The 24,998-nt window shown below is 44.9% G+C and overlaps 1 protein-coding gene across 3 annotated transcripts in view; it reads left to right on the forward strand.

Annotated features, from left to right (window-relative positions):
- igf1rb (insulin-like growth factor 1b receptor) overlaps window positions 1-24,759 on the forward strand; it is a 45,743-nt gene extending 20,984 nt beyond the window's left edge. For 2 of the 3 annotated variants that reach the window (XM_076743336.1, XM_076743259.1), the window contains exons 4-22: window positions 12,194-12,497; window positions 12,899-13,035; window positions 13,448-13,592; window positions 14,644-14,852; window positions 15,104-15,230; window positions 15,810-16,045; window positions 16,479-16,646; window positions 16,737-16,944; window positions 18,064-18,368; window positions 18,563-18,696; window positions 19,290-19,449; window positions 19,592-19,691; window positions 20,041-20,111; window positions 20,223-20,452; window positions 20,534-20,641; window positions 21,216-21,378; window positions 21,853-21,982; window positions 22,121-22,255; window positions 23,240-24,759. In XM_076743336.1, the coding sequence (XP_076599451.1) occupies window positions 12,194-12,497; window positions 12,899-13,035; window positions 13,448-13,592; window positions 14,644-14,852; window positions 15,104-15,230; window positions 15,810-16,045; window positions 16,479-16,646; window positions 16,737-16,944; window positions 18,064-18,368; window positions 18,563-18,696; window positions 19,290-19,449; window positions 19,592-19,691; window positions 20,041-20,111; window positions 20,223-20,452; window positions 20,534-20,641; window positions 21,216-21,378; window positions 21,853-21,982; window positions 22,121-22,255; window positions 23,240-23,765 (3,596 nt within the window). In that variant the 3' untranslated portion in view covers window positions 23,766-24,759. The remainder of the gene's footprint in view (window positions 1-12,193; window positions 12,498-12,898; window positions 13,036-13,447; window positions 13,593-14,643; window positions 14,853-15,103; window positions 15,231-15,809; window positions 16,046-16,478; window positions 16,647-16,736; window positions 16,945-18,063; window positions 18,369-18,562; window positions 18,697-19,289; window positions 19,450-19,591; window positions 19,692-20,040; window positions 20,112-20,222; window positions 20,453-20,533; window positions 20,642-21,215; window positions 21,379-21,852; window positions 21,983-22,120; window positions 22,256-23,239) is intronic. The other variant, XM_076743401.1, reaches the window with a different exon arrangement.
- Window positions 24,760-24,998: the final 239 nt, after the last annotated feature.

Below are 24,998 nucleotides of genomic sequence, written 5' to 3' on the forward strand. Positions count from 1 at the left end.
AACATTTGAACAATATAATTTCTTATTTTTATTTTATTTAGTATTTTTCTTTCCTTTTTAATATAAAGTAAATTTGTCCGTTCAGTACAAACAAAACGTTTAACTTTTATCAAAATAGACTTACAGTGGTCATACATGATTTGGTTATATCTGCTCCAATTTTGTAAAATTCTTTGAACTTTTATTTAAGATCTCAAAAAAATCACTCAGGACATGCCCTCATGCCAGTGATGGAGGGTACAGTTAAAAGAGAGCTGGTTTCGATGCTTCAGAGCATTATTCATAGATCGCTGTGTTGGCTGTGTTGGTGTATCCAGCCCTGTGGTTTGAATCCAGCCTTTGAAGTCGTATTTGGTTCAATAACCTGTGAGAAAACTGCCGTTTCACACCTACTCTTTGTGGAAGCAATCTATAAAATGTCATTATTACGCTAGTTAACAGCTGTAAAGATTGGTAAATATGGTGATCGTGTCCTTTGGGAATGTTTTTAACCATTTTATTGTTTTCACCCACAGCAGACATTCTAAAAGCAGTTGTTGGTTGTCAAAACTAAAATCACAACATGCGATGATCCACAGCTCGTCATGATGCACCCCTTACCCTGACCCAGAACCCGGAGGCTGTCAGGCCTGGTAATTATAGGGACTGCTTTGTAAACCAGGCACATCCATGACTACTTTTAGTGAACAGTCACACCCATCCCTGGAATTCCTGGAAGAGAACATTACTGGTTTGGCTGTGTTGACGTGCCTACTGTAATTATGTGGCCTTTAATTGTGCTCTGTTAACACCGTCAGAATGGGATGCGCTGTGACCAGGGCCTGAGAGATGAGCCTCTTGTTTGTGGATTGGAGGCTGGTTGGAATAGTTTACGTTTTGCTACAAAGGTTCATTTTCCATCACTTCACTCTGCTGTGATCACAGCAGGATTACAAGAAAAAAGGAAAAAAAAAAAAAAAGCAAAATATTTTGGCCCTGATGGAGATTGTGTGTACTCTAGAGTTTTGCCTTGTGTTAGTGTGTAATTGGGAAACCAATTGTCTGTATTTGTCAGGGATGTAACAGGAACAAAAACAGGTTGAAACATTGATTCTTCTTCTTGTCTCACCCACTGTGGAGTGGTGTTGATCTGGGGGAAAGTGGGGTGGCCTGGGAGACTGCTCTGCCACTTTATGTGCACGCACACACACACACACACACACACACACACACACACACACACACGCACACACTGCATTAGAAGGAGTTGTCTACATTCCTGAGTCTTTGTGTTTGTGTGTTTGCTTGGCATGGGAAGACAGAAATATCTCTGGAATTTGGTGGAAGGGATGAAGGAGGCAGAGTATAAGATTCCCATTCACCTTGAGGCAGCCTGGCCTGGTTGGCTGTGCTAATGACCAACAGTCCCTCTCAGTCCTGTCTTGGGTAACTCACCACAACCAGAATTCAAGGCCTGGATGTTTTGCACTTTAACATAGCTGACTTTGATGTTATGCAGAGATGAAGAAGGAGATGAATCTGAACCTCTGAACATGCCCAACCACACCCAACTATGGTGCGTGGGGTGGTCAGAGGGGCAGCAGACTGAAAGAAGAGATCAGTGAAACAATGCTTTTTAGGTTGGTTTTATCGTTGATAAGCTGGCTGGTGACTGGTAGCAATGAATGCTCCAATTGGCCCCACAGTTGGAGCAGGAAAGCTGTCAAGTAGCATATTTATTTTGGTATGTCGCAAATCACACTCTTTATGGCAATATTTTTCATCATTTGGACGATGGTATGGGTTTGTCCACGCACCATGGATGCAGGCAGGAAATTTGCATGAAAGGAGCAGAAACAAATGTGAATGAGAGTGTTGGTGACACAGAACAGGCTCATTCTGAACAGGAGAAGGACTCGCACAGGACCAGCAGCTTGTACCTGAAGGAGGGGCTACTTCTGTCTAATGGGCAGGGTTTGAGTCTGGCGCAGAGCAGAAAACTGAACTTTATATTGTGATATATATGTTTTGTTATAATTCATTGAAAATGTGCACAAAGGTTCTTAATAAAAGGAGAAAAAAGTTCCTTTTATTTGTTGAGTATATCATTCAAAATGTAAGAAATGGACTTTTCAACCACTTTTTCCATTTAATTTGCAGAAATTGTGCTCTATCATGACATCGTTACCTGGATATACAATGACCTGTATCAGGATGTGAGATTTTGGTCAAATTGCAAAGCACTGATATTACTAAATGGATTATTTCATTTAAACAGGAGAGTACTCAAACCTTCAAAGTAGCCTGCTTTTATGCTGCCGTGTGTGCGAGGGAGCGAGGGAGAGTTGGTGGTTGGAGTCAACAAAATTGGCAGCTTAGCTTTCTGCACCCACAGATGAAATCAACTCTTAGGGCTCCAAGTGGACTGATGTAGGTTAACTCAACCTGGGTAAAGATAGTTCAAATGACTTGTGATGACAAAGTGCATCATGTGTATTTACTGAAAACTGCAGTGTTTCAGTGCATGAGACTGAGCTGTGTCTGATCATCTAAAACACACAGTGATACGATGTCTTCAGAGCTCAGTCCTCTTCCTCCCTCCCATTAAGCGCTGCCATAGCTCAGAAATGAGCTCCACACATGTTGCTTACATGTTACATTATAGCAATGAATGTGAATGTGCTTTTGCTTTGTGTACAGTTGGTACATAGACTATTCATTTAGCTAAAACCTTCGTCAAAGTGTAAGATATCAACAGTCTTGTTGTTTGAACTAGACCTCAGAAGTGGCAGTCTGTCATTGTGGCCATTGTTATTTCACACTTTGTGCTTGAACTTGAAGCCATATGTGATATGTGTCCTAATCTTACCTTGGATCAGTGGTATCAGGAAACAACCAATGCGATAGCTCCTTTAAAACCTCATCCACCCTGTTATTGTCTGGTCTCTGTGAAGGCTCTGGAGACCAAAGTATTTGATTTGTCTTGTCTTTCCAGGTCAGTCAGCAGGGGGATGCCAGGAATTCCTTTTGTCTGTAGTTATCCTGTAGCGTCAGCTGATTTGACAGATGTGAGTCCCAACAAGTTCTGCAAGGTTAACTCATGGCTTTGTTTAGGCTAGCTGGTGTTGATTCATATGCTTTGACGTATTAGGCAGATGATTTGCAACTGCGCTGTTTAATGGCTGTTGAAGCTGTTTTTTTTTCATTCTATTTCCACTGGCAGGATACATTCAGATCATTTATTCATTATTTGCATCTGTATTTATTGACATTCGGAATGTGGAATCATAATTTAAAGCCCAGACGATGAAAATGATGTATTTTGAACACTGGAAGTCATTTCTTAGGCTAAACGTTTCGGGGAAATGGATGTTATGTAACCCTTACTAAACCTGACACTCGTCAGTCTCACATGTGCCTGAACGGAAATGACGAGAAATGATGTGAGAAGCGTTTCTTGCTGAGTGACAGACTCCACTCTCTCTGGCTTTAATTGCATCGATAATACACGTTAATGGGGGGAAATAACAGATCACGAAAAGGAAAATCTTTCTCATAAGTGAGGAAAGTTGTTTGTGAGAGTAGAAGCAAGAGCACTGAGATGACCTTAAAGATGGCGGACCAGAGTGACCTCTGGTTGAAGTGAGGAGCGAGGAAAGCGTACCCTATTTTTATCCATGTTGCTACATGGTGAATTAAGTGTGGGAATTTTTGTGGGAAATATTTTTTCTTAAACTGTTTGCTTCATGCTCACACAGTCAGCTCCCATTAAAATAGCGCAGCTAATCAACGGAGGCTGGCAGAAAGTTGAGGCAACAAAATGTAAAGTTTGTTGAGTTTGTACGGAAATTCAGTTTATCTTTATTGATTATATCAATGCAGGATTGACAAGAGGACTGCTGACATAAGACTCCTTTTATCTAGAGTTATGTGTTTTTGTGGACACTGAAGGAATTGGTAATGGTACATTTCTTAAAGGAAGTTTGCTGTAACATTTACCATGCACAGCGCAGGGAGCTTCCATTTAATTCAAATACTGCATGCGTGGTTTTCTTAACCTTTATAATCCCAATTAATATAATGAATTGTTCGCATGTTCAAAAAATTACAGAGATCAGACAGCATTTTGTGGAAGAGCCAAATGTTGAGGTTACATTTAACCGTTTCCTAATTGTTGATTGTAGACTATTTTATCTTCAGACAAAATCATTATCACTGCATCATTGGTTTTGGCCTTGGTTTCCTACATTTTACCCATAATGCCCCAATAAATTTGTATTTATGAAAGGCCAAAGTGTCCTTGCCCTAAAAATGACTCCATTCCAGGCCTGTGCAAGTGCACTGGACATTCCAAACTATGGACAAAAAGCAGGGGAAAGTGTAAAAAAAAAAAAAGAAAAGAAAGAAAGAAAAAAAGATGATGGAGAAAATTACTGCTGCTGAAATTATTTTCCATAGTTGTACTATCCTGCTTTAAAGGAGACCTGTGCACCTTTCGCTCTCGACTTTGACCTTTTTTCACACGTCATGGTTTTCCCAAACTTTGATTCATGCTAGAGCAGACTTGGTTATATGCTGCAGTTCTTCTGTTGCTTCCACTCAAACTTTCTCTGGAACACTGTGGTTTTTTTTTTTTTTTTTTGGTCAGCCGTACCCCCACAGTCCTGTCAGATGAACTTAGGTACCCTCACTGACACTGCCATCTATTTCAACCTTTCAGTTTATCCCAAGTAACTGCAGAAATACCCGTCCCTGCTTGGGAATCACTTCTGTAGGCCACCACACGCTTGACCTGTATTTACACTGTCACATGACTTGGCAACAAGATCAACAGTCTCAGGAACGACAGTCCATCATGGTATAATTTTAGGAGGTTGCAGGCAGTGGGGTCTGCACAGCCCTCTTATGTATAGAGTGAGCCAGAAAGACACACATGTCCTTCTTTTCATCACTAACAGGAATGATGTTCTGAGAGTGCTTCACCTCTGTAAGTGTTGTTCCCTTTGAGCAGGCTGTAATTATCAACAGGAAGCTTCAGACCACACATCTCCTGTGGGACGTCTCCTCACGCTGTGGAGGAGGAGGAAATCCAGCATTTCTTTTGATATTCCTGTCAGCAACAGCGTGCAATCTACAGCTCTTTAGTTGCACAATACAGCTGCTGCTCCACGGCAATAATGCCTGTACTTATTCAAGTGTCTGCCTCAGCGTTCAAGTACCTGGAATATCTGATTCCAGCAAAGCCCTTTTGAACAGGAAGACCCAATTTCTACATGATTAATTTAATAATTTCATTGGGACGGGACCCAGTCAAGCTGTTTCTATGAGTCATGTAATTGGGATCCAAAAAAAAAAAAAAATTACTTTGCACCAGCCAATGAAAACTATACCTCCTCTGTCCTGTTTCCAGTCATTGTTTCCATCCAAATGGTGTGCAGGTTTGAAGCAGATTTCCAAAAATTGTACCAAATAAAATGCGAAACAGTTTGCATTTTCATCAATCAGCGCTGTGAGAATATCCTCAAGAGGGCTCATCAAGACTAAATAAAAGAATTCCTGTAACTCTGGTACTCGTTGTTATTGTGTTTGAATCTAGCAATTTGGATTGTTCGTGGATTTTGGCAGCCCAAACACAAACATGGCCGCTCGGGTTGATGGTGTTCTCACTCCGTGTTGTTGTCTGTTGCTCAAAGCTCTCTGCGAGCAGCCTGTTGGTCAGGGTGGACTGACCGGCGGGTTGTCCGGTCTGTGGCTGTCTCATCCATCTCACCAGTTGAACTGAGTGCCTAGTATCTGCTGGGAGGCTCAAGAGGTGACCAGGACCATAGTGGTCAGCCGCGTAGAGCTGAGAATGGACAGAGTGAATGAAGATCGTTGTTCCTTGTGTGCGTGTAGATAACATACACGCACACACACAAACTGACGGACTGATTCACTGACTGAACCTACACACTAATGGACTGTCTGACTGTAACAGAACATCCTTTGTACGAGAGTGGAAACACAGCAATATTGTTGTGTTTTCTGTCCATCATCACCCTCTTGTTCACTCTGAGGAAATTGCGCTGGTGTTATTTCCCAATTCAACTGTCCTGAGAACTGGAACGCAGTAGGAGGACATCCATTATCCATTCGCTATCCCTGATTATCCTTGAGGGTCGAGGTTTGACATTGGACGAGAAGCAGGGTACACCCCGGGCCGGTCGCCAGTCAATCATTTCCAGTGAGACAACCATTCATTCAGGTTCGCACCTACAGCCAGTGCAGAGCCTTCATAAACCCAACCTGCATGCCTTTGGAATGTGGGAGGAAACCCACTCAGGCACAGGAAGGACATGTCTAAAAAGACAAATCGAGGGAGTTCCTCAGTTTTTAGTGACCTGTGATAGAAAAAAAAACTAGATCAAGTCCCACCTGGTTAAGCCTCGGGGGAATTAAAGACAAATTACAGCTAGATACGGCCCAAACCAATTGGGTTTAGATACATTTGAGCTCAGACTGAAAATCAAATGTGTAGTGCACATACAGTCAATGAGGCTGAGTATTGATGAATGAAATGGCGCAGATCAATGTTCTTTTGTCTGCCGGTCAGTAGTAACAGAGACAGTCATGTGTTGTGGGTATGTTTTTGGTGGCGGTGGCTGGTTAGTTCATTCATTTTCAACACCATTATGATTGGAATAAATGTGTTTGGACATCACGATCTGTCTCAAATACACGTGTGTGAATGGCTGTTTTGGTTTTGAACAGATCCCCTCGTCAGGAAATTTTTGATATTGAGTTAACTTGAAAGTTGAATGTTAATTAGAATTCAGAGAATACATAAGCCAGATCAGTCTTTGGTTAATAATCATGTTTAACACCACCTGCGTTGTCATTTTAGACATAGTTGTACAGCCCTGCCATATTGGGACTGGCAATTACAAAACCAAAGCATACAGGAGCCCCAGGGGCCTGCTCCTACCAGTCCTTGTCACCAGGGCAACAAAATTAATGGGGGGAAAAAATCCCAATATTGACTGTAGCATTTCCATCCAACTTCCTAATGAAGTCAAGTTATTTATAAAACCCACACTACATATTTGAACTCTGAGCTTCTTGAAGCCACAACAATGAAACAGAAGTCTGCCTATTCTAATCTAATTATCTTTTTTTTTTTTTTTTTTTTGGCTATATTTTCTGTTTCAAGCAAGCAAATCCGTAGTATTTGGCATCACCTTCTCTCTGCTCTTGGAAAAAAGTGACGTGGCTCCGTACTCCAGTCATTGTTATTCAAAAGAAATCATGGATCACGTCAAACAGTGAAGAGATTCAAAAGTACTGTTTGCCAAGTCTCACTTTGACCTTTGTGGATCTATATTTAGCCGCCTTTTGCACGCAAAGACTGAGGTTATTAATCAGATTAAAAACAAAAAGGTTGCTGTCGTGTCCTTACACCATGTGGGTTGATTCTGCTCTTTTGAAATATTAACTGATGGACTGGTGCTGCTGGAATCGAGAACCAGTGCAGATCTCTATCAGTGTTTTTGCATCAACTCTGCTGTCATCAGTCTAGACATCCTTTTGTCTTTGTCTTTATTGTTGTGCTGTGCTGCTGAGTAGTATACACTGCTAAAGCCTGGAGCAGCATCATCACATCAACCGTGTGTGTGTCTGTCTGGGACATGCTGTTCCCATCACCCCAAGGATGGGGGGGCTGAAAATGAGGATTAACAATTAGACAGACTTTTAATTCTTAGTTGATCAGCTGATTAAGAAGGACATAGGGAAACAAAAACATCAGTCTACCTGCCACTTACGATATGCTTTGATTGCTTAGTTTAGAGGGAACAGTCCAGGCATTTTCCCGCCATTTGGCTGTTGACTGGGTGTCCCAGCCTGCCTTCCTGCTTGGCTGGTATTTGTGTCTCCATGGGAGGCCTGTGTTGGCTTTTTGACCCACAGCAACAATCCTTATTCCACAGGCTGCAGAGCGCTGCCTAATGACAGAATGGAAAAGGTGAACCATTTTACTGTGTGGACACCAGCAGCTCCGTCACCACTTACAGTCATTTTAACTTCTTCATTTTCTAGGTAGATTGGTTCATAAAAATTATAAAAATCAAATACATAAACCCCCATATACGTTGCAATGCGTGTGTGTGTTTTAGCACTCCACTAAATAGGATAGAAATAGTACGTCCATTGCAAATGAACGTCCATAAATCGGCTTAGAAATCATGGAAATCCATAGAACTCCAGAACTTGCTTGAGAATCATCACATTTTTAAGTTTTCTTTACTGTCAAAGCAGTCCAGTGACAGTTGTCTGTGCATTCACGGGTACATTGTGAACAGGAGCTTAAAGGGTGCCAGTTTGCCAAAAGATAAACAAACACAGGCTGAAAACAGGGCAAACGTTGGAGCCCATAGCTGAGTAACTGACTCTGTGGTGACATTGTATTTTCAAATCATTATGGGAAATGTAATAAATATAAATATTATAAGAAATATGAAGACCTGATTAGTGAAGAACACATATTGTTTTTAATTGAATCAGCTCATCTTTTCATTTAGTGCTTTTCTGTTCACCACCAACTGAAGTCTGTTTGTGTTGGTGCGTGTTGTCTGGCTCCCCCGGCTGGCAGCACTGCCAACTGTGTGTGTGTGCGTGCATGTGCGTACGTGGCTTTCAAAAGGCATGATTTATTAAATGGTGTTTTTAGTTTCCTCCTCCTTCTCCACCACCCCCTATCTCCACCTTTAAAGCCCCTCCTTCTCCACCTTCCTGTCCTTGTCCTCTTCCCCTGCTTTTCTTCCACATCTCCCTCTTTCTGTACTTTATTCTCTTCCTCATCCATCCTTTGCATTTCCTTCTTCTCATTTTCCTCCTCTGCCCGTTCCCCCTTCCTCCTACTTCTACACCTCCTCCTCTTGTGGTGCAGCTCTGCATCAACCTGTCTCTGAGAGTGCAGTACGAAGGGGAAAAGCTGGGATCCATTATGTTGCAGATGTCCAGTGGAATGCTGATGTACACTGTATGCACCCACTGACCCCCTCCACCACTGTTCACCCCTTATTGGTCAGTCAGTGAGTTGTGTTTAGGAGGCCACAGACTAACCGCTCCAGCCTGAGCCAAACTTCAGGTGCAGATTATCTCCTTCCTCTCCCTCAGCTTCCTCAGCTTCCTCTCTGTACATACCCCAGACTGTACATTATCACATTGCAAAATGACACCTTTCCAACATGTCTCCCATCACCCCATCGCAGAGGTCAGAGGGCGAGGAGGAGGTGGGGGTGGCAGGGGCTCAGAGCAGAGAAAGAACATTGTGTGCCAGAGAAATGCAGCACTGGTTCCCTCCTGCTGAGCACAAACAGCCTGCTGAATGGTTGGTGGGACCACACAGTCTGAAGGTTCTGATTGGCCTCTGTGTCAGTCAGGAGGCGGGCTGGAAGGTCATCTAATGGGCACTGCCTGATGATTCTTTTGTCGTATGGGAGCAGCAGTAGAGATCTCCCACATTCTAAATTCAGACGTCACTGAGAAAGAAATTAAATGGAAAAATGAAAGTGGTCAGAGTGTGTAAATCACCTGGCAACACAGACACTGTGTTTCATTTTTGGTATGCAGTCAACAATCCAGTTTATGAAGCAGGTGTGCTGGATCGGTTTCACTGCTTGAGGCGCTTTGTCTTTCGTTATTATCAGTATATATACGTATACGTATACAATATAAACAATAAAAATTCACCATGAAACCAGAAACCTCTGTATATGTGTCTTTGTGGCTTGTAAAATATATAAAGAAATTTATACTTATTAAAAAATACAAGCCCAACTCCAAAAAACGTTGGGATGCGGTGTAAAGCAAATGAAACAAAATTTAATAACTGCTGAGAATTCTTGACCTATACTCAATTGAAAACAATACTGAGATGATACATTTACTGTTTTACTTCATCAGCTTCATTGATTTTGTAAATATCTGCTTATTCTGAATTTGATGCAGCAACACGTTTCAAACAAGTTTCCAGTCTTTTGTTGGGACAGGAGCAACAAAAGACTGGGAATGTTGTGGAATGCTCCAAAATGTCTAAACAGGCTCTATGATAATAAATAATGTGTTAGAGCTGCAAGGAAAATTAATTGGCACCTGTTTTGACAATCAAGTCATTGTTGGTTATGTTGAAGCAAGAACGCAAAGCTTTACTGGTTCCATCTTCTCATTGTCTTATCATATCTAGCAGGGGTTGCTCATAAATTGTATGAGAACAGGGTTAACTCCTTGGTTGGTGGTAGGTTCCTGATGGACATCCATGCAAAATGTCGTGCTGACAGACAAAATGAAGCTGTGCTTTTTTTTTTTATGGCAGCACTTCCCCCAAAAACACGCTTCCTTAAGCGCCCAGCGCCAACTTGGAGAGGTAAAAGATCAAGCAGATGGCTGGAACCTTTCTGTTGTGTTTCAGCCCCGGGAATAACTTCCTATTCCAATTTGACATCTGTTTTTTTTTTTTTTTTATCTTTTTTTTTTTTTGGAGCCTTACTGTCGACATCCAACTCTTTCAGCACCGGAACACAGTCATAAAACAAGAAGTAGTTGCAAAAACCCTGGCTGAAGCGTTGATCCTGCAGTCACGATGGATAAATCACTCATATATGAATAGGAGGAGCAGCAGTAGGCATCTCCTCTGGCCTGCTGTCTTCACTTACTTTCACAGAGGCAACATGTTGAAACGTGCTTCGCTGTTTTATCGCTCAGCATCCTATAAACAACACACCATTTCCCATAACTTCACTCTGTTTGGTTTCTGTTTAAACACAGCCCCCGGATAACCTAAGTGGATGACATAATCAAAATTACAGTTTTTCTGTTCATCTGGTTGTGTCTGGTTCAGATATCCCCGTCCTTTTGTTGACGACTTACAGGACACATGCTCACCGACACACACACAAATCATTTCCAGCAGTGATTTCAAGTGTTTCCATAGCAATTAGTGTTTGTTCCTGTGGCAGGCTGCTTTGAAGGTCTGCATCGTTTCGCTCTGTAGAGTCTGAACCAGTCGGCTTCTGTCTCTCCGCTGTCGGTGAAGCTGGGTGAAAAGTTGATGCTTAATTTAATGGTGACGGTGACGGCGTGTTTGGTTGGCCTCCGTCATGCTCCGTTTTAAACTCCCCTGCTGCGCTGACAAAGGTCACTACAAGCTTCAGTCTGTACTGTACGTCGGCCTGTCCAGTGTTTTCCATCCTCAATCAGCTCTCCCTGTCATCAGTTACAATATACTCGTATTTAGAGAGACACCACAGCAACTGGAGGAGTTATTTGTAGCAGCGCTTGGTGGAAAACCTGGAATTAAGCGGCTTTTGTCACTGTGGATCAGAGATGGACTCCACACACACTGCTGGGCTCAACACCAGCCCACCCAGCAAACAACTGTGTGAGACAAAAGCCCTGACAGGTTGTTTATTGGATGTGGTTTTGTTAGCTGGTTGCTTTAAACAAAGGAAAGATGTATACAGAGTTTTTGGTCGGATTTGAAGTAGGCTGCACGCCTTCCTTGTGGGGGCCTGTTTTTAGTCTGTTACAAGCTCCAACCTGGCTTCAGAGGCATGAAGTGTGTGTTGGTGTGTGCATCTGCATGTGTTGTCAGTCACTCTCCACTAACTGCAAATCATTTGTTCAGGACTGTAGCCAGTAGCGTCGTGCCAGAGGCCAATTCAGGCTGGTTGTGTTCATTTGTTATGCTCTGGTGTTTGCTAAAGTAGGGGGATGCCCCTTTACTGTGGGGCAGAATCGTGTTTGTTGGTTGCTAGATGTGCATTTGGAGTCACAGGAGCGGGGACATTCAGGCAGGCGTTCTTTGTGATGCCTTGAGCTGAAGGTTGTGGCCAGTCGAGGCCTTTTTCAATCCCTCATCCAGTTCCAAAGGACACTTTAAAGGAATAGTTTGACATATTGTGAAATATGCTTATTTGCTTTCTTGTTTACTAATTAATACAGTATATTTTGCTTGTAGCTTTTGTAGCTGTAATACGTGTGTACAGTGTGTCAGAATCACACTGGGATTAGAGGCAAAATAACAGACATCTCTAGCATGAGTAATACTGCGATGTAGTATTGGATGAGTGCCTGAATGCATCTTTATGTCACAAAATGAATGTTGTTACCTGGAAAAAATGTCAGCGTTTTTGTTCATCTGCACAGGTTTAATACTCCCCCTCTCTTTCCCTACCAGAGTGCCCAGAGAAGTGTGTGCGGCGAGCGTGCACAGCGGACGGCGAGTGCTGCCACCCTCAGTGTCTGGGCAGCTGCACAGTCCCTGGTAGTGACACAGCATGTACAGCATGTGTGCATTACTACCACCAAGGACGCTGCGTGGCTGACTGCCCCCCTGGCACCTACAAGTTCGAGGGCTGGCGCTGCATCAGCGCAGATCTTTGCTCCAAATTCCACCTCCCCAACTTCGACAGCTTCATCATCCACGGTGGAGAGTGCATGTCTGAATGCCCCTCTGGGTATACACGCACTTTACCCAACAGGTGAGCTGCAGTCCACCCTGAAGCAGGCCGAAATGGAGCTGCTGGGTGGAGTCAGTCCTATTGTTGACCTGACCGTGGTACCAATTCCACACCCTGTAAACTGAGAATGATACAACAGCTGCAATAAAGGGCAGTTAGTGTGGAGGCAACCATACATATGCCTAGTCTGCACATACACTGGGATTTTTTCCAAACAGATTTCATCTCTGTGGAACGAAGGAGGAAAAACCCCACTTTAAAAAGCACCCGTGTCCATGGGGCCTAGGCATTAATCACATTATAAACCCGTAGCTGTTTGCTAAAACAACATTTAAGGTTTAGAGAATGGATGTACGCCAATAAAATGACACTGGACATTTACTGTCTCCTGTCTCTCCCCATCTGTCTCCGTCTGTCTCCAGCATGTTATGTACTGCCTGTGACGGCCTGTGTGACAAAGTGTGTGAGGACAAGATCATCGACTCCATGGACGCTGCTCAGTCTCTCAAAGGCTGCACTGTCATCAAAGGCAACCTGCACATCAACATCCGCAGAGGCCGTAAGTGCTGCCACGGCAACACGACAGTTAACGCAAACACTTCTCTACTGCCACCATTCTGCAGACATGTAAAGAGGTTTGTTAGTTACATACTGAGAAACCATGCCTGATGACACCAGGAGCCGCACAAGGTGTTTGTCCCAGATTTGGAAAAGTCAACTGTTTTGTTCCAGCGCCATTTGACTTGTGTTTGCGGAACGTTTAAGAGCTAAGCAATTTTGTATTCCACTGAAAAGTTCTGCTGACATGAATGATGTCAAAATTAGTGTAGACTTCAAAAGTTCAAAAAGAAGGTATAAATACAGAGATAGGCCATTCAGACCAGTGATAATGTACAAAAGTAATAACAGTAGTGTGTGTGTCTGTGTGTGTGTGTGTGTGTGTGTGTGTGTGTGTGTGTGTGTGTGTTCAGACAACATGGTGGCAGAGCTGGAGAGTTTCACGGGTTTGATCCAGAGGGTGACCGGTTATGTGCGCATCAGACATTCGCACACGCTGAGCTCCCTGGCCTTCCTCCGCAGCCTCAGATTCATCGATGGAGAAGACCTCCTGGACGAGTAGGACCGCACACAGAACACATGCCACATTGAACTGCAGGTGGAAACACGCGTTCCGCAGGTTGAGCCCCAATAGCTCGCAGTTGGGACTGATGGCGGTGTGCAGTACGGTCACTCTGAGTTCAGGACTGTTCACTAATTTATAGTAGTCAGCTCCAGACACAATATTCACTTGAAGAACAGCCTGTTTTCTTGCGACACGTGTCCCTCTTCATCCCTGCTGCTGTGAGAGTCGTCGTAGCGTATTTGTGCAGCGTTGGTGTTCTGATGTGGCTCGTCGAGGTCACTGAAATGGAGAGAAAAGGAAACAATGTTTTGACTGGAAAGTATTTAAGTAGGACAGACTTACTTGTTTTGGGATGGTAACTGTAATATCATCACTGGAAAAAAAAACAGTCCAGTCTCTCTGTTCTTACTGGTAAAGTAAATATACTGATTGAAGGTAACAGCAGATGTCCCCTTTTAATAGGAGACCTTGAATGCAGCATAACCTCCAGCAGTCCAATGAAAGGTTCTTTCAGGGTCATGGAGAGGCCTTCACTCCCTCCTCCGTCTGTTTCTCCTTGAGTTCACAGGAATTGCTGTCCCAAGGCCCACATTACAGTCATTCCTGAATGTCTGGGTGTTACCCAGTGACTCATAAAGACTGCACCTCCTCAACTCTCCTCTCTTCTCCCACATGAAAATCCATCCCTGCTTGGTCCGATTTCCCAGGTCATTTTTATACCATTGTGTAAACCCACCACCCCCCCCTACTGTCTAACTGGTCATTAAGAGGTCAGAAGAGTAAAGTACGCTGCTGTTACCTTATGACTTAGCATAGCTTGCCTTTATGAAAAAGGACTAGGAGGTTTATAGGAGGCAGTCCTGCATACCTTTGACTCATTGTGCAGTTTTCCATTGTGCACTGAAAATAAGCCATTGTCCGTGATGACCCTCAGCTTGACATGAATCACAATACACACAGTAACCCACTCTGAAACATTATACAATGAAAGTAGAATCAAGAAGTCTGTTGTTGACTCATTCATTCATCCTTTCTGCCCTGTAGCATGTACGCCTTCTCAGCATTTGACAACCAGCAGCTCCAGTATCTTTGGGACTGGAAGCAGCACAACCTCACCATCAAGGCAGGAAAGCTGTACTTCAGAGCCAACCCAAAGCTGTGCGTGTCCGAGATCCGCAAGATGTGGGAGAAGACAGGCACCCAAGGCCACTTCGATGAGAGCGATTTCCGAAACAACGGCGACCGAGCCAGCTGTAAGGGTCACATGAGCCTCAGTCTGAAAACCACCAAAATTTAGATCCCTACACCCAGTGCATGTGCAGGAGTTCCTCTAGTTTGCTATCAGTTTGCAAACACCTCCTCTGAGCCTGAAGCTCTGCGTCATGTGTCTGTGTCAGTGTGTACTTCACTGCTCGGTCAACAGGACTAATTGCTGCACATTTTAACAGTAACACACTGAAGTTCTTTGATTTTCACTCTCACTCCCTCATTCCTGTGTCCCCAGGTGACAGCACTATCCTGAAGTTTAAGTCCAACAGCACCAGCAGTACAAGGATCAAACTGACCTGGCAGCGCTACCGCCCCCCCGACTACAGAGACCTCATCAGCTTTATTGTCTACTACAAGGAGGCGTAAGTGTTTCAGGAGTCAGTCGCTGCTTCCTTCTCCAGGCTGAGTACTGCTGATTATAGCAGTGACGGCAGCTGGAACTTGATTCCTCCAGTATATCAACTTCTTCAAAGGCAAAAACCAGGAATGTTTTGGAACCTCACAATCAGACTAATGAACAGGACCTTTAATACGCTCAATAACAAATAAATCTCAGTAACTAATCACAAGCTTTCTTCCAAATTTAACTCAAATTTCCAAAAAAATTTTATGTTTTAAATGTACATATAAACAGGTGGAAACACAGATACCCCTACATTCCACCACGTGTGTATCATACGTGGCACAGGCGTGACGTCGTGGAGACGTGCCTGGGGGAATCTTGGGTTAGTGTTTTCTAATTCTGTCCAGGGTTTGTTTCATTGATGTATATAAACCAAGAATGAAACAGGCTTATGAATTATGAGCACACGGGAAACGCAGCATTTCTGTTTTTCCAGAGTCAGCCTCGACAATAATATATGTGAATATGTCTTTAATTAGCTTGGCCACGACATTAATGACTAATTATGAACCTCTGACTTTAACTGTCTTCCTTTCAGGCCGTACCAAAACATCACAGAGTTCGAGGGGCAGGATGGCTGCGGCTCCAACAGCTGGAATATGGTGGATGTGGAGCTGAGGCCAGACAAAGACACAGACCCCGGAGTGCTGCTGTCCGGCCTGAAGCCCTGGACGCAGTACGCCATATTCGTGAAGGCGATTACACTCATGGTGGAGGACAAACATATGCCGAGTGCCAAGAGCAAGGTGGTCTACATCCGCACCAGCCCTTCAGGTAAATATCAGTAAATAGGTCAACAAGATTGCAAGCAACCGATTGTTGCCGCTTGTTTTTCAAAGAGACGTGGGATTGTCTCACGATGACTCTGATATTGTTTCTGGATGAGGTCCAAACATGGTGTAAGGAGATGGAGAGGAAGACTGTTTTAGTAAACACAGCTGCAAGTCAAAGAGATGAAGGAAAACTGATTTACAAAAACTATAATATAATTAGATGAAATGGAAGAACTCCTTAAATACATCCAGCTGCACTGTGGAGTCGTAGCAGTGCTGTGATGTCAGAGAATCACATCTGCACCGGCAGACTGTGAATCCAGCCTGAGGGAGAAAAGTGTTTCCTCAAGTTCTTAGAAATCAGGTTGGCTGTATGGAGCAGCCGCAGAGTGAATCTGAGAGCAGAGTCATTCCGCTCTTTGTCTCTCTTTCAGCGCCCTCCATGCCTCAGGATGTGCGAGCGTACTCTAACTCGTCGACACAGCTGGTGGTGCGTTGGTCGCCCCCTGTCTCACCAAATGGAAACCAGACTTACTACCTGGTCAGATGGCAGCAACAAGCTGAAGACCGAGAGCTGTATCAGCACAACTACTGCTCTAAAGGTACACACTCAGGCACACAGCACAACTTCTACATTTAGCTTTATTGCCAGTACACCTGTCATGAAACACATCCTCTGCTTCCTCCTCCAGAGCTCAAGATCCCCATAAGAATCGCAGCTATAGGTGTGGGGGACCAGGAAGAGGACACCAAGCCCACCAAGCCAGACCCAGACGGGCCAGACAAGGGCCCCTGCTGCCCCTGTCCCAAGTCAGTGGAGGACCTGGAGGCCGAAGCTGCCGACGCGTCCTACCGAAAAGTCTTTGAAAACTTCCTGCACAACTCCATTTTTACACCAAGGTAAGTGACTCATCACGGATTTGTTGCGTGGACTGGCAGAACTTAACGTCTCATTTAACTGCTCTCTTGTCCAAACCAAAATGATGATGATCTCAAAAGAAAATTCTATTTTTCGCTGTTATTAATGTGCTGTTTTTTTTACCGGAGGGTAATTTTCCGAGTAACTTGAGTGCAGATCAGTAACTGTCTTCTGTTTTTGGCCTTTATATAGATGTGCTCAGTACTTAAAAAGCCTTAGTAACCCAGGAGGGAAGGACACCAAGGAATGAGAGTCCTGATGTTTTTCTTCCTCCTTGTAATTCCTTTTTACATTTACAGTATGTACACATGAAGAGCTATTTTTGCCTCCTGTTTAAATGATGTTGCGGCTGCTGCTTGATTTTGGGAGTCAGCCTGCTGCCTCGCACTTCAGACATCTGCATCACATTATCTCTCTTTTGTCTCTAGACACACAAACACACACGTAGAAAGAAATATAATTAAATAAGTCAATTGGTAAAGCCCTTAAAAAGGAACTTGTCCACATTTAGCTTCAGATGAAACAAAACCTGTTACGTGTTGCAGACCTGTCTTTTCTACTGAGGTCATCCATTCAACCAAATGTCATGAAACTGAATACGCACGCTTCAGGAACAACTTGGGCTTGGTATATCACTTATTGGCATTGGCAACTGCTCGTGAAAGTTCAATCACTACAAAACCGGCCGAGCTGTTCAGTAATTCTGTTTAGAATTTGCCCACCAAGTTTCCTCCCTGCTGCTTAAATTAAGGCCAAATGGAAATGAAAACAACCAAATCAGTCATAGGCTGAAGGTTGAGTGAGGAAGCATTTCCAATAGCTCTGGGCTCAACATGGAACCCAAAAGGTTGAAACAATACCTCCTTGTGATGGTCAGTGCTTCATCAACTTCTGTATACAAAACATCTTGAGTACGTCTCTTTGTTACTGTGATGTTTTCGTTTTGCTCTGGCCAGTTTCTTCCAGATGTACCTCCAAGCATTTGTGGGAGGAAAAAGTACTTCTAGCAAATGCTAGTGTTTAGCTTATCGTTTTATTTTTTATCTTAAAGCATCTCTCTCTCCCAACGTTCTCCTTCATCCTCTTCCTCTCGCTTCCAGGCCACCGGATCGTCGCCGTCGAGATCTCTATGGCGTAGCTAACTCCACTCACTCCCGCCGCAACCGGCTGCACACCAACAGCAGCACCATCCCTCCTCTCCAAGCCGCCGGCAACAGCAGCACCGCAGATGTGGAGCCAGTGGAACGAGAGTTTGAGTTCGTGGAGCAGTCCGTGACGGAGCGTGAGCTGCAGATCTCTGGCCTGCAGCCATTCACCGTTTACCGCATCGACATTCACGCCTGCAATCGTCAGGTCCAACGCTGCAGCGCTGCGGAGTTCGTCTTCTCTCGAACCAAGCCTGCAGGTTAGAGGAGAGCTCATCTGTTAGCACATGCTAGTTAGCATATTTGACTAGTGCTGTGGTGCCATCACAGTAGTCTTCCTGTATGTATTTCTGCTGTTAGTATTTCTGCTGTAAATTCACTGGATACACAAGGCTGTTGTGCATCCAGTCCTCTGTGGTCACCATGGTAACCCAGTCTCCATGCCGTTCTCCAGAAAAGGCTGACGACATACCTGGCCCAGTGACCTGGGAGGGCCACGAGGACTGGGTGTTTCTGCGCTGGCCAGAGCCACATCATCCCAACGGGCTCATCCTCATGTATGAGATCAAGTTTAAACTGGCTTCTGAGGTGAGACGGCATCTGCACATCGACCCGCAGCCTCACTGAGGAGACCTAGGAAGCCAGGAAATTGATTCAAAAGTCATGTTTATTCAGACCTATTTACCATGTCCACATCTGAGTGAAATGCTGGTTGACAACCCCCCCCCCCCCCCCCCCCCCCATTTGTTGTTGTGGCCATACTTATTAGTGAGTAAGTTTTCCTGGTCCAACGGATGATTGACCCCTGGCTCCATCAGCTCAAAGAAAAATACATTTCACACAGGATAGATTAACCCAGTAAAACAGGAGTGAAGTATCACACATGCAGCCATAAAACCGGAGAAACTGCTCTTTGTTCAGAGGCAACAAGTGGTTTTACAAGTACATGTTGATCAATCAACAGACCCAGTGGCCAGACATGGTAAACCCTGTTGTTTATTAATCATGAGGGAGTGCGAGCTCAGCTCTTTTATTGCACCATGAAGATGAGATTCAGCACTCAGTCTTTTGAATTCAGATTTCTGAGATTCAATCTCTAAGGCTTCGTTTTTCTCTGTGTGTGTGTGTGTGTGTGTGTGTGTGTGTGTGTGTGTGTGTGTGTGTGTGTGTGTGTGTGTCAGACGGAGAAGCACGAATGTGTCTCTGGTCAGATGTATCAGGCCCAGCGTGGTGTTAGGCTGTCCAACCTCAGTCCAGGAAACTACTCCATTAGAGTGAGAGCCACGTCACTGGCTGGCAATGGCTCCTGGACACACACCCTGGATCTCTATGTGGCTGAACGTAAGACACACACACCGCCATGCATCATCAGACTGCATCAGTCCTGTCCTTTGTATCACTACACTTACTTTCCAACTCCACAGAAGTGCTATTAAGTGTAATAATTGTAACAGTTTATTATAATGAGTGTTTGACCCAACAGGATATGAAAACGTCCTCTATGCTATGATCTTCGTTCCTATCGCCATCATCTTCTTCATCTGCCTTTTAGTCACAATGCTGGTGGTCCTCAACAGGAAAAGGTGTGTGCTTGTGTGTACTGTATTAACTTGTGTAGAGCACAGCAGTTGTTCCTTGCTATTGCATAAAACAAGTAGAAACAAGACAAACATTAGATGCAGAATATCGTGTGCAGAAATGTAAAAGAAGTCTTCCTAACATGTTCTGAATTGCTGCAGCGCCACAAGCCTTTCAAACACAAATGTTTCAGGATTGCATTTGCCAGTATTCTTTGGAAGCTTAAACTGTCATATGTATGATTATACACCATGCACGCCCCAAAAGTATGCATGCACGTGGTGCGAGTGAAGGTCTGTGCGAGTGTGTGTGTGTGTGTGTGTCCATAAACATTTTTGTTTTTGCTGCTGTCAGGAACAGCGACCGGCTTGGAAACGGAGTCCTGTACGCCTCAGTCAACCCAGAGTACTTCAGCGCCGCAGAGAGTGAGTGAAGTGTGCATGTGAGAAATGACGTGCGCAGTTTGATTGTCGCTGTCTGAATAACTGGAAAACACCAATGCAGGGTCTTTATTAACATCTACGTTTCGTGTGCAGTGTATGTACCAGATGAGTGGGAGGTGGCCCGGGAGAAGATCTCGCTGAGTCGTGAGCTCGGCCAGGGGTCCTTCGGCATGGTGTATGAGGGCTTGGCGAAGGGCGTGGTCAAAGATGAACCAGAGACCCGCGTCGCCATTAAGACCGTCAACGAGTCGGCCAGCATGAGGGAGAGAATAGAGTTTCTCAATGAAGCCTCTGTCATGAAGGAGTTCAACTGTCACCATGTGGTATGTACGCACACATGAAGCTCAAGTCAGTGTCAGTCAGTTCTCCTGTCATGGTGATGCAGCATGCTGTGTTTGGTGCAGGTTCGTCTCCTGGGAGTGGTTTCTCAGGGCCAGCCCACCCTGGTCATCATGGAGCTGATGACTCGAGGAGACCTGAAGAGCTACTTGCGCTCCCTCCGACCTAAAGAGGTACATATAACCTGCTCCGGCTCCTTCCCACCACGTCTTTGTTCTGTGGACGTGGAGAACTGAGTTGGCTTGATTTCACACAAATCTGGATTTTCCAGTTCTTCAGTGCTGACTTCAAAGTGAGGTCCAGCTGTTGTTTGAGCAACAAATCCTTAAACTCAAACCTGCAAATGTGCTGAGGTCGTCACAGTCAGCTGGATCTCGATCAAGACATTTTAGAGTGAATCTCATTTCTGAAACCATTTCCAAACCCCTTCCTTTGACGTGTGATGCTTTTAGATGAGAACATGTTGAAAACATTACTGTTGGTGTAATTATCACAATTTAATTTTCACAATAAAGAGGTAAATACTTCTACACAACACAACAAAATAAAACAGGTACCCTTAAGGAAAGAACCAACCCTGAGCAGGAGAGACATAAACTGGCCCAATGCCCAAAAAGTTGGATGTTATGTGAGGACAGCATATTCAACGTTTTACCTCATCAGCTTCATCGAGGTTTGTAAATGTATGCTTGTTCTTGTTCTCCTGAGGACTTACTCTGTCCCATCTGTCTGTCTGTCCGTCTCCAGCAGCAGTGGTCCAGCCTGTCGCTTCCTCCTCTGAAGAAGATGCTTCAGATGGCCGGGCAGATCGCTGACGGCATGGCTTACCTCAACGCCAACAAGTTTGTCCACAGAGATCTGGCAGCCAGGAACTGCATGGTGGCAGAGGACTTCACTGTAAAGATAGGAGGTAAAGGACCATAATGGGTCATTAAAGGTCAGAGGTCACGGTCAGATGTGTAGCAGGAGGGAGTTTGGAGCATGCCAGATGATCAAGTTACTGCCCGGCCAAACCGTCAGGGTCATCTTCCTCCCAGCAAAGGGAACCTTCTTAAGGAGCAGCTCTGTCAACATGTTTGCATCCACAGATCAGGAACTGAACTAAACATCCTGTCTGTGGATTTATCTCCCATCAGAGAAAGGGTCTCAGCCATGCCGCATGTGCAGCCTTGTTGAGTTGAGATCTAGATTTTCATATGGACAGTTGCAGTTATAATGGCGTTTTTTAAGGTCTCGGAGTGGTTAAGGTTACTGTGGTATATATCTCAGTTAAGAGTGCCCTCCTGTGGATTATATGGACCCACAAAACACAACAACAAGCACAACACTAAGGAGTGTGCAGACATTTACACCCTAACTTTGGTTTTCCCTGTGTGTGTGTTAGACTTTGGCATGACCAGAGACATCTATGAGACAGATTATTACCGCAAAGGTGGTAAGGGTTTGCTCCCCGTCCGCTGGATGTCACCCGAGTCTCTGAAGGACGGAGTCTTCACCACCAACTCTGATGTCTGGTAAGCAGGCGCGCGCACACACTCACACACGATGGCTTCATTTCCTGTGTTTACTGCTCCCAAACAATGTGTTCAGAGTATGATAGTGATGATGGAAGACACACTGACTTAATCCCTTCCCACTCTGCCTCCGTGTAGGTCGTTCGGGGTTGTGTTGTGGGAGATTGCCACTCTGGCAGAACAGCCCTACCAAGGTCTGTCCAATGAGCAGGTGCTGCGCTTTGTCATGGAGGGAGGGCTGCTGGAGAAACCACAGAACTGCCCTGACATGCTGTAAGACACCAACACGCACACGACCGGCACATTTCACACATTTCTATCTACAAGTCAGTGTCTGCCCGTCTGCCGTGTTTCCCTCTGCAAGTGACGACTGTTTGTTCACACAAACGCTGAAGCAGCAGCACTGTTTCGGCGGGCATTGGGATTTCCACGGCACACTGCTGATTGCCCTCACAGCCCGTCTGTTTGTCACTGTGTGCTCTGATGTGTTTGTTCTTAATATGAAACAGCTCGAGTATAAACCCGCACCAGAGGAGTTGTGAGCATGGCAGACAGATTTGGCCACCGCCCACAAAACATGGAGGCAGCATCAGATGGTGAAGTCATGAGGAGAACACGTGCAGGCACAGGGTTCTCTAAACAAATATGTATATATATTAGAGAATCCTTTGTAAGCAATGTATTCACCTCTAAAGGAAGAATTCAACATTATGGGAAATACACTTATTTGCTTTGATGCCGAGAGTCAGATGAGAAGATTGATACAACTCTTACACTTGTAGGTACACCATGACGCTGTAGCCAGCAACCGTTAGCTTAGCTTAGCACAGACACCTTGGTTTACAACTCAAACTCTCAGCTTCGTCACTGCACGGGAACCCTAGAAAACAATAGCGTAACACATCTGCAAAGCAACACATTTGGTACATTTGAGGTGGCATGCAGGTGGCCATCGTGGTGTGTCAGGCGTGTCAGATGCAGGTTTGATGGATCGCTGTGGCAGCTGCTGGACCCTGGTGAAAGCAGCATCAGCTCTGTGCTTCATAAACAAGAAGTAGGGGGGTTACACACAGCCGTTTTAGCAACAGAAAGCAAACATTTGGCAAAAGTAAATATTGGCTTGTCAGAAGGAAGGTGCAGTTCCTCTGGATGGAGTCATTACTGCTGGAGGACATGTTGTTGATGCAGACTGAACTAACCTGTGTGTGTGTGTGTGTGTGTGTGTGTGTGTGTGTGTGTGTGTGTGTGTGTGTGTAGGTTCGAGCTGATGCGAATGTGTTGGCAATACAATCCTAAGATGCGACCATCCTTTGTGGAGATCATCAGCAGCATAAAGGACGAGCTGGAGCCATCTTTCAGAGAGGTTAGTTTCTTCTACAGCGCTGACAACAAGCCGGCCGACGCTCCACAGCTCCACCTGGACAAGCTGGACAACATGGATGGCGTTCCTCTGGACCCCGTTTCTTCCACACAGCCACAGCAAACCCCTGTCCCCCAACAGACCCCTCCCTCCCCCATCTCAGAGGCTCCACCCGCCCCCTCGCTTGCCCCCAGCTCCCCGTCCTCTCCCTGCACGTCGACCGCTGCCATGGACAAGCAGCCCTCTGGCCAGCAGGCAGCCAACGGGCTGTCCGGGGCGGGCCTTGCCGCAGGGTCAGGGCACGGGGCGGGCTCAGGCGTCACGGTGCGGCCATCTTTAGACGAATTGCCGCCGTACGCGCACATGAACGGAGGACGCAAAAACGAACGTGCCATGCCGCTGCCGCAGTCCTCTGCCTGCTGACTGGACAGACTGCAGACCCTCCTGCTGCTGCTCTGCAGAACCCGATGTCTTTTTTTCTTTTTCGTTTTCTTTTTTTTTTTTAAATCACAGCAAAACCATGTCCACCAGCTGGGTGTGACCACTCAGTGAGGAGCAAAGACTCACGGGAAGGTGGAGAAAACTGTCACTAAGTCCATGTTCTGCTGTACCTCCACACACTTTTTCATATTATTCTAGTTTCGGTTTCTACCAGCAGGCTGTCAGACGTGACACTGCCCCTGCTGCTGAGTGGGAAGACCAAAAAAAAAAAAACGAAAAGAAAAGAAAAAAAAGGTAAAAGAAAGAAAAAAAAATCATTTGGGGGAGATCTCTCTCTTTATGGCTGAACTTATTTTATAAATTGTTGTTTGTTACTTTTTTATATGTATTTCCAAATGGGAAACAAAATGTGTAGGCCTTTATAAATGACCAGCGTTTTGGTCGCTTTTGGGCGGGCATTATGGTGAAATAGTTAAGCATATCTAATGAAAAAGTGCTTCAGAGAGGTCAGGGTCTCCGCCGTTCGTACAGCAGTCTCGTTGCTCTGCAGGCTGGGTGTCAGCGTAATGCCTGGTCAACAGCCAATCCGCTGAAACAGACAACCAACCAGAGGGAGAAAGGTCAACTCTGCCAAATTTGTTTGCCAAAACTGTACTTTTTGACAAATTCTCTCGTCTGCGGTCTTGCCCTGTAATTCTCCATCACACCGGGTTGAAAAGACAAGCAACAACAACAAAAAAAAAGCACTTTGATCTGCGACCACACCATTCTCAAAATCTGTGATCAAAGGGATTTTAACTTCCCTCTTCAGTCCTTCACCACTCCGCTCTTTCTGTTTGATACCTGCAGCCTCTGTACTCTGTCAAACTGAAGTCGTGGACCTTGGTTACATCTGTATGTCTGAAATTGAGCCACATCCTCTCACAAAGTGCTGTTCCTTTACGGTTTAAACACCAAAACCAGTCAATAAAGAAGCAAAAAAAAAAACAAATCCTTGAAGCAAGGACTGCGGAGGGAAGAGCATAAAGAGGAGAACAAATATGAACACTATCTCTATAATGTCTCTGAGCCGGGGTGCGCTCCGAGTTCAGAGGCGTCCTTGTTGTTGTATACAGACAGGTATTTTTTTAGGCTAGTCATTAGTCTCCAACATTTACAACATCTCTACGTGGGCAGAGCCTTTATGTATGCACCAGTTGTTTGTGTCACTTTTCT

This window comes from Chaetodon auriga, chromosome 1 (assembly GCF_051107435.1).
Source record: "Chaetodon auriga isolate fChaAug3 chromosome 1, fChaAug3.hap1, whole genome shotgun sequence".
Lineage (NCBI taxonomy): Eukaryota > Metazoa > Chordata > Actinopteri > Chaetodontiformes > Chaetodontidae > Chaetodon > Chaetodon auriga.